Source organism: Athene noctua, chromosome 29 (assembly GCF_965140245.1).
Source record: "Athene noctua chromosome 29, bAthNoc1.hap1.1, whole genome shotgun sequence".
Taxonomy (NCBI): domain Eukaryota; kingdom Metazoa; phylum Chordata; class Aves; order Strigiformes; family Strigidae; genus Athene; species Athene noctua.
The window spans coordinates 3,452,134-3,464,764 of record NC_134065.1 but is presented as its reverse complement, the minus strand read 5'-3'; the positions used below and the strand labels follow the sequence as shown (position 1 = coordinate 3,464,764).

Below are 12,631 nucleotides of genomic sequence, written 5' to 3'. Positions count from 1 at the left end.
CCGGAGCAGCGTGGGAGCGACGCTTTTTTCACGTGGGAAAACTCAACGTGCGAGCCAAAATAAAAAGAAAGAAAGAAAATTGTTTTTTCCAGAAAGGGGATGGTTCAGCTCTCGCTCCGCACAATGCTGAGGGTGCTGCATCCCGGGGATGCTCTGAGCCGGGCAGAGGGGGTTGTACCACTGAGGATGAGTGAAGTCACCGCCGTCCCTGGCTCTCGGATGCGTCACGTCATTTCCCAGCTTTAATAGTCGGAAGCAAAACTCGAAGGGAAATTAAAAAAAAAAAAAAACAACAAAAAAAAATCAGTTGGTAAATAAAACCATTCCCTTAACAATGACTCGTGCCCGGGCAGATGGCAAGAGCAGGATTCCTGCGGAAGTCGCTGGAGGAGACATTGTTTGGTTGTTTTTTTGCTGCAGGAGATGAGGAGGTGGATGAAGGAAACCCCAAAAAAATCCATCCCCCCCCCCCCCATCCAACCCGGGGGCTGCCAAGGGGTTTCCAGCGCTCCCCGAGGTGCCCGGCGAGAGGTTGGTGGGACGAGCTGCCCTTCCTGCCAGAGTCCTTGAGAATTCGAGGGGCTTTTCGGCCGGACAGGCTCTTCTCGCGCTCCGAGGGGATTTTCTACTCTCAATAAATATTTTTTTGCCCTTCCCTGTGCTCCTGTGCCCAGCGGCTGCCTGGGCTGGCTGCTGCCGGCCGGGGCGGGGGCTCTGCCGGGGAGCGGGAATGCCGATGTGATACGAGAGACACTTGGAGGAAAAAAATGCGCTTTTGGACAGTAATTCATTAAAAAAAAAACCCTAAATGAATGAAGTAAGCCAAAGGAACCCCTGTGGCTGGGTTTCCCAGCCGGGGCACCCCCGCTGGCCCTTCCTCTGGGCACCGTCCCCCCGCGGGCCGCGGCGCTGGGTGGCCCGTCCCGCAGTGAGGCTCCAGACCTTGGTTTGCCAAACTCTCAGCTTTTATTTTTATTTTTATTTTTTTTTTCCCATTTTAATCAGACCCAGATCAGCTGCGGGAACCCCCCGGGGAACGTTCCAGGGCTCTGAGCAACGGGGAGGGGGGTGCTCCCCATCCCTTCCCCTCCCGTCGGAAACACCCCTCGGGCCGCAGTGAAACCTGGGGGGGGCGGTGGGGGGGGATGTTATTTGCACCCAAACACCCACAGAGGACTCTCGGCCTCCGGGGGTGACCCGGGGGGTCACCGGGCAGCTGGGAAAACCGGGAGCGACCTCGGAGCAAGGAGAGGAGCTGCTCCTCGCTCGGGGCGGGGGGGTTGCTCGTGGGGGCATTTTACTGCCCCGGGAGCCAAACCGGGAGCTGAGGGCTGGGATACGCCTTTGCTTCATTCTCTGCCTTCCAAGAGCCTTTTTTTTCCCGTTTAACAACAATTTTTGGTGGCTGCTCCACAGGCTCCCACAAGGCAGAATCAGAGAGGAATGCGAGAGCTCGGTTTCTTACCCAGGAATAAGGAGTTTTATTATTTTTACACCGTCTCTCCCTGCTACAGAGCATCCCCTTCCTCCCCCTGGTGCTTGCAGTTTGCCTCCTCCTCTTCCTCTTCCTCCTCCTCCTCTGGGCTGGTCAAACCACTGACAGAACCTTTGCTGGGTGCTTGGTGTGCCAGCCCGTCCGCGAGCAGCTGAGAAATTCGCTTTCGAGCTGGAAAAAATGAATTAAAAAAAAAAATAATAATTTGCTCCAAGCCCTCCCCAAGACGCTAGAAAATCCCTGGAGGGAATTTTCCTGGGGCTCAAATCCTGGGGGAAAAGATGACGCCCGAGAAAAAATAAAAAATCCTCGCGGCTTTCGCGAAGCTCCCGCAGGTTTGCAAACTCTTGCCGGGGCAAATCTGCGAGTTCTCGGTGGAGGTTTGGGGGCTGCAGCGACCAGGGGCCGTGCCCACCCCCCCTCCCGTCCCGCACAGTCTCTTCATTTTCCCTTTTCTCTTGGTTTTGAGGGAATTTGGGGCCGGCGGGTTCGGCAGAGCGGGGCAGGGGCATCTCAGCGCCTCGCCGGGGTGGATCCGTCTGCAAGAGAAAGCGAAAACTGGTGGTTTTAAACCTCATTTTGTACTTGAGCTTGGCAGGAAAAAAATAAATCAACCAAAAAAAAAAACCCCAAAAAGAAACTCTTTTGAGCTTTTTTTTAGCTGCGCTGGGTGAGACCAGGTGGGTGACGCTGGGGCCGTGTGTCAGTGCCAGCAAATGTGCTCCCTCCACCTCGGGAAATGAAATATTTTGTGGCTACCGCAGACTCGCCCCCGATTTTGAGGCTTTTTTGCAGCAGCCGGGCTGCTGGGGCTGCTCCTGCCGCGCCAAGGGCTGGGCTTCGGGAGGGGGGAGCTCCCCCAAGGAGGGTTTTGGGGCCTGCGGCTGCAGCAGCAGCGTTTGCCCCACCGGCACCAGCCCAAAGGGAATTTTCTCAGCGGGCCGGTGGGTTTTTCCCTCCCCAGTGAAATTCCAGAGGGAATTTTGGGATCCGAGGCCGTTGCGTTCGGCGCAGAGCGGCGTGACCGACGGGATAAATAAATGAATTTCTGTGGCGCTAAGGGAGGGGGGGGCGGTGTGAGGAAACGGGTTTACCTCCCCGGGTGGGTCTCGGGGGGGGCTATGGGGGGCTGGGGGAGGCGAGGAGAGAGCCGGGGCGAAGGGGGTGCAGGGGGGTGCCGGGAGGGGGGGTCACCTCTGGGCAGACGCCGTCTGCAGAGCAGGAGGATCAGCTGGAGCAGGAAAAGGAGGGAGACGCAGGGCAGCCCCAGCGCCAGCGGCCAGGAAGGGCATTGTCCTGCGGGGGGGGAAGGAGAGTTAATAGAGGGGGGAGAGTGTGGGCTTGGGCAGTGTGGGGAGTGGAGAATCCCCCAAGACGGGGGGTCAGGGCCGAGCATCCCCCAAAATGGGGGGGTCAGGGCCGAGCATCCTCCACAACAGGGGATCAGGGCCAAGCGTCCCTCGAACAGGGGGGTCAGGGCTGTGCAAGGGGGGGGCACATGGAGGTTGAAAGCCTTTCGGTGCAGGGGGACCCCAGCGGGGAGAGGAGGGGGGGGCGAGGGATTTCCAAAATGTGTCTTGCTAAGGAGGAATTGGGGCGCAGGGATGGGCAAGATGAGGAAAGGGAGGGCGAGTTGAGCCGCGGGGGGTGGCTGGGGTTAATTAACCCCGGGGGGGGTGTTAATTACCCTCCCCGAGTCCTTTGGCGATGGCGACGCTGAGATTCCTGCCCGTGCCGCTCTCCAGGGCCGTGCACGTGGCGGCCCCGTCCCAGCGCTGGGCCGGGACCCAGGCGATGCTCCAGGCGCTGAGCACCCCGCGCTCGTCCAGGGCCGACGCTGTCACCGCTGTCACCTCCCCCCCGGGCTGCCAGCGCACGGTGTCCCAGCCCCGGGGGACGTCGCGGAGGTGGCAGAGCAGGGGGATGCGGGCCGGGGGCTCCTCCGCATCCACGGGCACCAGGATGGAGAGCTCGGGCTCGGTGGCATCTAAAGAGGGCAAGTGGGTGTCGGGGGTGGCACAAACCTCCCCGGGGATGTCCCCAGCCGCCGGGTGACCCACCGGGTACTCACTGGTGACGATGAGCATGGTCCCCTTCCCAAAGAGGGGGAGGAAGTCGGAGGAGCTGCAGTAATAAACCCCGGAGTCCTCCCTCTGCACGCCGCTGATGGAGAGGGAAAAAATCCTCTGTGTTCTCTTCTTCCCCGTGTATTTTCCCTTTGTAGAGGAGAACACTGAACTCCGGTAAATCCAGTTTAAACTCCCGTCCGGCTTCTCCCTGTACCAGTCCGCAGAGTCGCTGGCGTTCGAGATGTCACAGTCCAGCTCCGCCGTCTCTCCAAGACGCGCCCAGAGCTGCCGTTGTCTTTGTTGGATCCATCTCCCCTCTGCTGAGGCAGCTCCTGCACGAGGGGAGCAGCTTTGAGGTGGATTTTCTGCCCTTCAGGCTTTCCAAGATATTGCATTAAAAGTGATTTGGGGAAAAAAAAACAAAACAAAACCAAACCATCAGCAGATCTCACCTGGGTTGGGGTGTTTCTGGAGCAGGAACGTACCTGGCAGGAGCAGCAGGAGGGTCCCCAGGAGCGCGTAGGACATGCTGCCCAAAATCCTTTTCCCTCCGTCCGGGGAGATTTTCTCTCTTTTCCCCCAAGCTGGCGGGCTGGGGGGGCTCTGCCGGACGAGCCCCCCCGGGGTTAGCGGCAGCCGCCCGCCCCGGGGATGCTCAGAGGAGGCAGCCCAGGAGCTGGCCCTGCCCCAGGCAGCACGGGGGGGGCCTCCCACATGTCCTCCCCCCCCGCTACCGTGGGGCTTTGCAGCCTCGGCCTCCTCCGTGAGTGACAGAAATTGGGTGAAAATGGTGAATTTGCCACCCGCCCCCCCCGGCGGGCCCCCTTTGAGCTGGGTTCGGTGCAGGGTGATGCCGCTGGGCTGGAGGTTCCAGGGACCAGCACATCCTCCAGCCTGGGGGTGTCTTTGGGCTTTGGGAGTCTGGGGGGGCAGGAAAGGGGGAGTTTGGGGAGGGCTCGGTGGAGGGAATTTGAGGAGGGAACCTGCAGCCTGGTCTCGCTTGAAGAACTGGGTTTCGATTCCAGGTCCGTGTCGCGAGGGCGGTTTCCACCCCGTGCCCGTCTCTGCCGGGAGCCCTGGGCTCCCTCGCCCCCTGGTTTGGCTGCTCTCCCGGGAAAAGACGTTTTGCTCCTTCTTGGGCTGGATTTCCCCAAGCTCCCGCGCGGGACGCGCCGGGAATTGCCCCCGGAGCCGGGCATCGGCCCGCGAGAGGCGTGGGCAGAAACCCTGCGATAGCTCGCGTCTCTCTTCCGCCTCGGTGCAGCGGCCGGAGGCTCTGCTCGAGCTGGAGATGGCTGCGGTCGGCCTCGCTGCTGGTTTTTTGTCGCTTCGATGGGGTTTATTGACACCAACCCCCTTCCCCCCGCCCGCGGCAATGGGGCTTGATGATGTTTTTGGGCACCGGTTTGGGGCCGCTGAGCCAAACCGCGGCAGGAAAGGCAGCGGCAGGGCTGGGGGTGGGAATGGCTTTGCAGCTTTTTGTGCCTTGCAGGGGGGTTTTGGGGTGCTGATGGGCAGCTGGGGGCGGCGGGGGGAGACTCTCCGTCAACTGCTCCCAGGATTGGCGCAAAACACCGCGGTGGCGATGGGATTTCTGTGATTTCAGGGTGTTGGGGACCCAGCCGGGGGCGGGAGGGTGCACCCAGCCCCACTCGGCTCCTGGCTGGGGCTGTTTCCACCCCCCAGCATCCCCAAAATGCTTAAAGCCCACCGAGTGCCCCCCCCGAGCCTGGTCCCAGACAGCACCCGGCTCAGCACCTGCAGCATGTGTCCGGGGATTTGCCTCCAGAGATGGGTTTCTCTGTTTCCTTGAGGTTTCAGGGGGGGGTTCAGGACCCCTTTGGCTCGGAGCATCACGCGGGCGGGTTGATTCCCCCACGATGCTCCAACCACCCCCAGGGTCTGCCCGGAGGCTTCCAGAACAGAGGAGGAGGGGGAGGCGAGCAGGGGCAGCTCCCAGCCCCGGCACCCTCCTGCCGGGGATGCTCGGGGCCGCGGCACGTGGCCGAGCGGCCGCCACGTCCCCGGTGACGAAGCCGGCGGGGCGGGGGGTGTCACTGCCCGTGGTTTTGGCCGCGGTGGCAGCTCTGCAGAAGGACGCGGCTCCGGGGAGCAGTCGCTGGCTCCGTGGCGGCCCCGGCCCCCCCCCGATGGCAGCCGGGGGCTCGCTGGCCCCCGCGGGGCTGCTGTGGCTTTGCCTGGGTGGGTGGCAGGAGGCAGGGGCTGGGGGCGGGCAGCCAGGTTGTGCTTTGGGGAGATTTCTGGGCTTTTTGGAGCAAGTGGCTGCCGGGAGGGGGGCAGTGGGGGTTACGGCGGGGCTGGGCAGGAGGCTGGAGGGGGAATGAGCCCCCGGTCGGTCGCTGCAGCCCCGGCAGCGCTGCTGAGGCTGCGCCAGCCCCAGCCCGTCCTGGTTGTGAAGCCGGGGGAGCCGGTGGGGATCAGCTGCGAGCTCAGCGAGGCCGTGGAGGCCAAAAGCGGCGTGGCCTGGTACCGGCGCGTCGAGGATCGGCCTGAGCTGCTCCTGGATTGCCGGAAGGGGACGGAGGGGGATTTCAGCTGTGAGTTCAGGAGGCCCAGTGTCACCCTGCGCATCGCCAGCGCCCAGCCCCAGCACTCCGGCCTCTACTTCTGTGCCCAGCGCCATGTTCACCGCCGTGATTTCAGCAGCAGCACCACGCTGCTGGTGGGAGGTAGGAGGGGGTGTTGCCCCCATGTCCCCCTACAGCATCCTCCATCCCCATCCATCCGCCCTCATCCCTCTCCATCCCCCCCATCCCCTCTGCCCCTCTCCATTCCCTTCCCTCCACTCCCTCTGCTCTGTCCCACTCCATCTCCTCCACCCCCTCCGACCCCCTCGCTCCCCCTCAACCCCCCCTCTCACCTCCATCCCCTCCATCCCCTCTCTCCCCTCCGCCCCGGGTCCGTGCCCCCCTCACCCCCCACTGCACCCCTCTCCTCCTTGCAGACAGCTGGAGGAACGGGAGCTGGGTGCGGGTGCTGGCACCCCACGGGGACCCCCAGGCCCCCCCCGGCCTGGTCTGTGCCGTAGGTGCCGCCACCGGCCCCGTCACCGTCTCCTGGCAGGGGGGTGCCGGGGAGGTGCTGGGGCTGGGGAACAGCCCAGAGCTGCTCCTCAGCCCTGTGGGCTCGGCCGGGGGGGCCGGGGGGCTCTGTGAGGTGCAATTCAACAGCTCTGGGCCCCCCGTCCGCAGGAGCGTGGAGCTGCACGTGGCCACGGGTGAGTACGGGGACACCCCCCCGTCGGGGTCACCCCTGGGGTCACTGAGGCTTGGCTCCAGGGCGGGGGGGCAGGGGGGATGTTGGGGGACGGTGGGGGTCTGCGGGGGGACGGGGGGACGAGCCACCCCCTCTCCCCCAGGCAACTGCGTGACCTCCGGCCTCTGGGTCCTGGCTGGGGCCGTGGTGCTGCTGCTGCTCAGCCTCTGCCTCAGCACCCGCTGCCTCCGCCGCCGCACGCCGACGGGTGAGGAGCCCGGCAGGGGCGGGGGGCGACGGCCCACCGTGTCCCCGCTGTCCCCAGTGTCCTGTCCCCCTCCCTCTGCCCCCTCCGTCCCCAACTCCTCCATCCCTGATCCCCCTCCATCCCTCCCCGTCCTCCCGCATCATCCCTCCTCCTGCTCCATCCCCTCTGTCCCCCCCACACCTGGGACACGTCTCCCCCCTCTGTCCCCTCCAGGCCACCAGCCCGGGACCCCACTGTCACCTGTGTCACGGCAGGAGGAGGTGAGGCCGTGCAGCCCCCCGTGCCCCCCCCAGGGCTCGTCCCTCTGCTCGGGGCCCTCAGTTGTCAGGGGACGGCGGCAGCCCCGCTGCTGCCGGACGGGGGAATTGGGGGTGCGGGGGGGCCCTGACGGCACCGTCCCCGCAGGGACAGCTGACGTACGCCCAGCTGGTCTTCACAAGGCCCACGCCGTGACCCGCAGCTGCACGTGGTGACACCCCCAACCCCGGAGCTTGTCCCTGTGTGCCTGAACCCTCCGGCATCCCCGTGCCGACCCCCCCCCCGGGGCGATGGGGCTGGTCCCCCCCCCCCAGCTCTGCCAAGGCAGATGCAATAAAGAGTTTTGAGCTTTAACAGCGTCCTGGCGCCGCGTCCCGTGTCCAGGTCCGGGGGGGTGTCACAGACCCTCCTCTGGGCAGGTTTTTGGGGTAAATATACACTCAGACCCCCCCCCCCGAAGCCGGGAGCATCCCCAGGGCTGGTCCTACCCCCCCCCCTGCAACTTTTGCATGGCGGCACGGACATCCCACCGCCCAGTGACCTGCGGGAACACGACTTTACAACCGTGGAGTTATAACGTGGGTTTGTTTACTCAGCGCGGGGCGCGGGGGGCATCGCTCCTCCGCAAGCACGCGCGCCCTCCCTAGCTCTTGCCTGGCCCCTGCGTTACGAGGCATCGCAAATTTACTAATCGCCTCTACAGCTGCACGAGCCCTCCCCGCCTCTCCCCGCTGCTAATTGTAATTAGGTCTCCTCCCCTCCGCGTCTGCGCGGTCAGCTCCGCTGGTCCTGGGCAGGGGTCGTAAAGATGAAGTAGCTCCTCTTCCTCGCCGTTGAGCTTTTCACCCCGCCGCTTCGCGCAGTCTCCGTGGCTCCGCGGCCCCCGGCGGAGCCGCCGCGCCAGTTTGCGCTGGAATTCGGGGTCACCTGCTGCTGGCACGTGCGTGGGCAGGTGTGGCGGGGAAACTTCTGTTGGGGAGCTTGGGGACACCGTCAGCGCCCGGCACGGCTGCGCACGCAGCCCCGGCCTTGCACAGGCCTAAAGGTTGATCTTGCTGCATCCCCTAAACTTCCCGTGTCACAGGGGGCGCTGTGCCCGGTGTCCCCCCCCGACCTCCGCCCCGCCGGGGGGCGCTGTGCCCGGTGCCCCCCCGACCTCCGCCCCGCCGGGGGGCGCTGTGCCCGGTGCCCCCCCCGACCTCCGCCCCGCCGGGGGGCGCTGTGCCCGGTGCCCCCCCCGACCTCCGCCCCGCCGGGGGGCGCTGTGCCCGGTGTCCCCCCCCCAGACCTCCGCCCCGCCGGGGGGCGCTGTGCCCGGTGTCCCCCCCCCGACCTCCGCCCCGCCGGGGGGCGCTGTGCCCGGTGCCCCCCCCGACCTCCGCCCCGCCGGGGGGCGCTGTGCCCGGTGTCCCCCCCCGACCTCCGCCCCGCCGGGGGGCGCTGTGCCCGGTGCCCCCCGGACTGCAGCTCCCGGCGTGCCCCGCGCGGCCCCGCCCCGCCCCGCCGCCATGGGGGCCGCCGTCTTTTTCGGCTGCGCCGGAATCGCCTTCGGGCCGGCGCTCGCCCTCGTTCTCCTCACGGTGGCGGCGGAGCCGTTGCGGGTCATCGTGCTGGTGGCGGGGTGAGCCCTGGGGGGGGGGGGTTCGGGGGGGTTTGGGGTCGGCCTCAGGGCCCGGGGGGGCGGCTCTGGCGTGACTGGGGGGTCAGAGAGGGTTGGGGGGAGCTGAGGGGGTTGTTCTGGGGTAGTTGGGGGTCAGAGAGAGTTGAGGGGGGCTGAGGGGGCTGTTTTGGGGCAGTTGGGAGCCAGAAAACATTGAGGGGGGCTGAGGGTGCAGCTCTGGGGTGACTGGGGGGTCAGAGAGGGTTGGGGGGGAGCTGAGGGGGCAGCGCTGGGGTAGTTGGGGGGCTGAGGGGGTTGTTCTGGGGTAGTTGGGGGTCAGAGAGCACTGAGGGGGGGCTGAGGGGGCAGCTTTGAGATAGTTGGGCGGTCAGAGAGTATTGGGGGGCTGTGGGCGTAATTCTGGTGTAGTTGGGGGTTAGAGAGGGTTGGGGGGGCTGAGGGGGCAGCTCTGAGGTAGTTGGGGGGTCAGAGAGAATTGAGGGGGGCTGATGGCGTTATTCGGGGGCAGTTGGGAGCCAGAAAACATTGAGGGGGCAGCTCGGGGGCAGTTGGGGGTCACAGAACATTGAGAGGGGCTGTGGGGGTTATTCTGGGGCAGTTGGGGTGCCAGAGAGCATTGGGGGGGCCGTGGGGGTAATTCTGAGTTAGTTGGGGGGTCAGAGAGTGTTGAGGGGGGCTGTGGGAGTTATTCTGGGGTAGCTGGGGGGCAGAGAGTATTGAGGGGGGGCTGAGGGGGCAGTTGGGGGGCCTGGGTCAGGGTTGGCAACAGTGGGGGGGTGTGAGGGGGGGTGCTGGTCCGGGCAGGATCGAGGTGGTCAAAGGGGCAGCGGGAGGAGTCGGGGGGGTCAGTTCTGGGGTAGTTGAGGGGGCCGGGGGGGGGTTGGCAGCTTCGGGAGGTTGGATGGGGGGGGCTGAGGGAGTCTGGGGTCCAAGGCCTCGAGCTCAGCGACCCCCCCGCGGCGGCAGGAGCAGCCCCGCGCCCTCCGTTAGCATCCAGCTCCGTCCTGGAGCCTCCGCCAGGGTCGGGGCGCAGGCCCCGTGTGCGGGGGGGGGATTCACCCCTTTAAAAGGCAGGAGGAGCAGCTGGGAGCGGGCCCTGTGTCCCCCCCCCTCGGCTTCCCGAGGGCTGACCCCTGCTCGGCCTCCGGGGGGGGCGAAGCGCTGAGCGGGGGCAGCAGCTTTTCTCCGGGCGGGTCATCACCGCTCTGAGAAATAAAAGGAGGATTTTTTGGCTTCTAAATCCGTTTGATTTTTATTTTTTTTTTTCAGCCACGCGCTTCCCCCGTGTGCGTGTGTGTGTCCCCCCCCCCCCCCGCCGCCACCTCGCGTGACGGCGCCCACCCTTCCCCCTGCGGACCCCGGGGCACCCGCGCGAGCGGCTTTTTGAGTGTTTCTCCCCCCCCCCCTCCGCCTCCCCCAGGGCGTTTTTCTGGCTGGTGTCGCTGCTCCTGGCCTCTCTGATCTGGTTCGTTTCGGTGCGTCTCAGCGACCGGGAGGACGCCAGGCTGCAGTACGGGCTCCTCGTCTTCGGGGCCGCCGTCTCCGTCCTGCTCCAGGAGATTTTCCGCTTCGCCTACTTCAAGCTGCTGAAGTAAGAACCCGGCCGCGCGCGCCCTGAGGGCCCGACCCCTCCAACCTCCGCTTTTTTTCCCCTCTGGGGAAGCCCCTTCCCTTCCTGCTCCGCGTTTCTCCCCGCTCCCGTTCCTTCCGCTCGCGTTTTTCTCTCCCGCCCGAGCAGGAAGGCGGACGAGGGGCTGGCGATGATCAGCGAGGACGGCCGGTCGCCCATCTCCCTCAGGCAGATGGCTTACGGTGAGCACGTGGGGCTCGCGCTTCTCCAGGATTCCTGGCTACCGGGAGGCGGGCAGCGGCGTCGCTGAGCTTCCCCGACTCTCGATCATCATTTTATTTTTGGGGGTTTTGCGCCTCGTGTCGCGTTCGGGGCCTCGCGGTGGCTCTCAGCTGACTCCCCCCCCCTACCCCACCCTTCCCTCCACAGTCTCGGGTTTGTCCTTCGGCATCATCAGCGGCGTCTTCTCCGTCATCAACATCCTGGCGGACTCCATCGGGCCGGGAATCGTCGGGATCCACGGGGATTCGCCGTATTATTTCATCACCTCCGGTGAGGCCGCGGGACGTGGGCTCGGAGCCACGGGGACGCCGGGGCGCGGCCTTTCACCGAGGCGAGGAAGAGGAGGGTGATGAGGGGGGATTTTAGAGGGTCTCTACGCCGTGTGCTCTTCCCGCAGCCTTCCTCACCATGGCCCTCGTCCTGCTCCACACCTTCTGGGGCGTCATCTTCTTCGACGCCTGCGAAAAACGCCGCTACTGGTGCTTGGGGCTGGTGGTTGCCAGTCACCTCCTCACCTCGGGGCTGGTGAGTTTTACTGTTTGGGGATGGGGAGGGCTCTCCCCAAATCTCTCCCCAGCCCCCCAAAGCTGTGGGGCGAGTTGTGATACCCCCCCCCCCCCCCCCTTGGCAACCTCCTGCCTGGGGGAGGGAGAGTTAACGAAGGGCTGGGGGTGGGACACGGGGGATTAGCCGCTAAACTCCTGGTGGGAAATGGCTCAGCTGGTGTTTAAGCCGGGTTTAGGGGAGCTCTGCCCCTCTTGGAGGCTCCCCTTTCCCCCCCCGCGGTGTTTGGGGGGGGCTGGGGGGGCAGCTGCCAGGCAGGGCTGTTCCTAACGTGACTCTCCCCGTCCCCCAGACGTTCCTGAACCCCCGCTACGAGGCCAGCCTGGTCCCCATCTTCATCATCACCTTCATCACGGGCCTCTGGGCCTTCTTCACCGCCGGGGGCTCCTTCCGCAACATCCTCAAGTGCCTCTCCTGTGAGGGGGGGGGCCATGGGGGGGGCACTGCTGCCGGGGGGTGCTTTTCTGTGGGTCTCAGTCCCCTGTTGGGGAGGTGGGGGGGGGAGGCTGGGTGTTGCCTCCTGCCTAACAGGATGATGGGGCGGGCTCCTGTGACCCCCCCCCCCCCCCCCCAAACAGCTCCACACCCTCCAAACCACCTTTTCTCCCCCTTTTCTGCCCCCCCCCAAGGTAAGCAGGAGGACGACAGCAGAGTGATGATGTACTCAGCCCTGCAGGTGCCTTTCGAGGACTGAGCGGCGCGCGCTGCCCGTACCCAAGTGCCCTCTTCTCGGCAGCTGCGAGACCACGACGCTGCCTTCGCCTCCGGTTTACACCCGGCCCGGCCCTGGCCCCTCGCCGTGACCCCGAGGCGGTTCCCTTTCCCCCCCCCCACCCCTGAGATTTGGGCAGGGGGGTGGGTTTTGGGGTCCTGGGCACCCCGTTACCTTCGTTAGCAGCTTCCGTTCAAATGTTTTTCCTGACAGGGTAGGGCTGCGGGGGGGGGGCGGAGTGGGGCCGGGTGCCCTGGGGGGGGGCAGCGGGGCTCGGGGCAGGACCCCCCTTCCCTCACATCTCCCCCTCACCGAGGGGACCCCCCCTCACTGAGGTGACACCCCCGACCCCGTGGCTGTTCCCGCTCAGCCTCTGCGCACACGGGGGGCAGGTGGGATGGGGGGTGCTCTGTTTCCCCCCGGCCCCCCCCCCGCCCCTTTCTGCTCCCCACTGGGTGGTGGCTGGGGGCACCCGTTACCCCGCTGTGCAACTGGGAGGGGGGTAAATTATTTTTTTGATTCAGAGTAAAACCCTTTTAATAGAGCGACGGGTACCCCGGCACTGAGGCGACTTCT

The 12,631-nt window shown here is 65.6% G+C and overlaps 3 protein-coding genes across 3 annotated transcripts; 2 read left to right on the top strand and 1 right to left on the bottom strand.

The window, feature by feature from the left end:
- Window positions 1-1,149: 1,149 nt before the first annotated feature.
- LOC141971455 (uncharacterized) lies at window positions 1,150-4,092 on the bottom strand. Its single transcript, XM_074928794.1, has 5 exons — window positions 4,050-4,092; window positions 3,567-3,896; window positions 3,183-3,482; window positions 2,690-2,791; window positions 1,150-2,034 (listed from the first exon to the last, which is right to left on the bottom strand). Exons 1-5 carry the CDS (start codon window positions 4,090-4,092, stop codon window positions 2,009-2,011), a joined length of 801 nt encoding a protein of 266 aa, XP_074784895.1. The 3' UTR covers window positions 1,150-2,008.
- A 1,581-nt stretch (window positions 4,093-5,673) lies between these two features.
- LOC141971454 (uncharacterized) lies at window positions 5,674-7,521 on the top strand. Its single transcript, XM_074928793.1, has 4 exons — window positions 5,674-5,766; window positions 5,931-6,254; window positions 6,530-6,802; window positions 6,944-7,521. Exons 1-4 carry the CDS (start codon window positions 5,715-5,717, stop codon window positions 7,519-7,521), a joined length of 1,227 nt encoding a protein of 408 aa, XP_074784894.1. The 5' UTR covers window positions 5,674-5,714.
- Window positions 7,522-8,799: 1,278 nt separating this feature from the next.
- APH1A (aph-1 homolog A, gamma-secretase subunit) lies at window positions 8,800-12,603 on the top strand. Its single transcript, XM_074929252.1, has 7 exons — window positions 8,800-8,927; window positions 10,348-10,518; window positions 10,666-10,739; window positions 10,927-11,049; window positions 11,177-11,304; window positions 11,636-11,759; window positions 11,973-12,603. The coding sequence occupies exons 1-7, from the start codon at window positions 8,815-8,817 to the stop codon at window positions 12,035-12,037; spliced, it is 798 nt and encodes a 265-aa protein (XP_074785353.1). The 5' UTR covers window positions 8,800-8,814; the 3' UTR covers window positions 12,038-12,603.
- The last annotated feature ends 28 nt before the right edge of the window (window positions 12,604-12,631 follow it).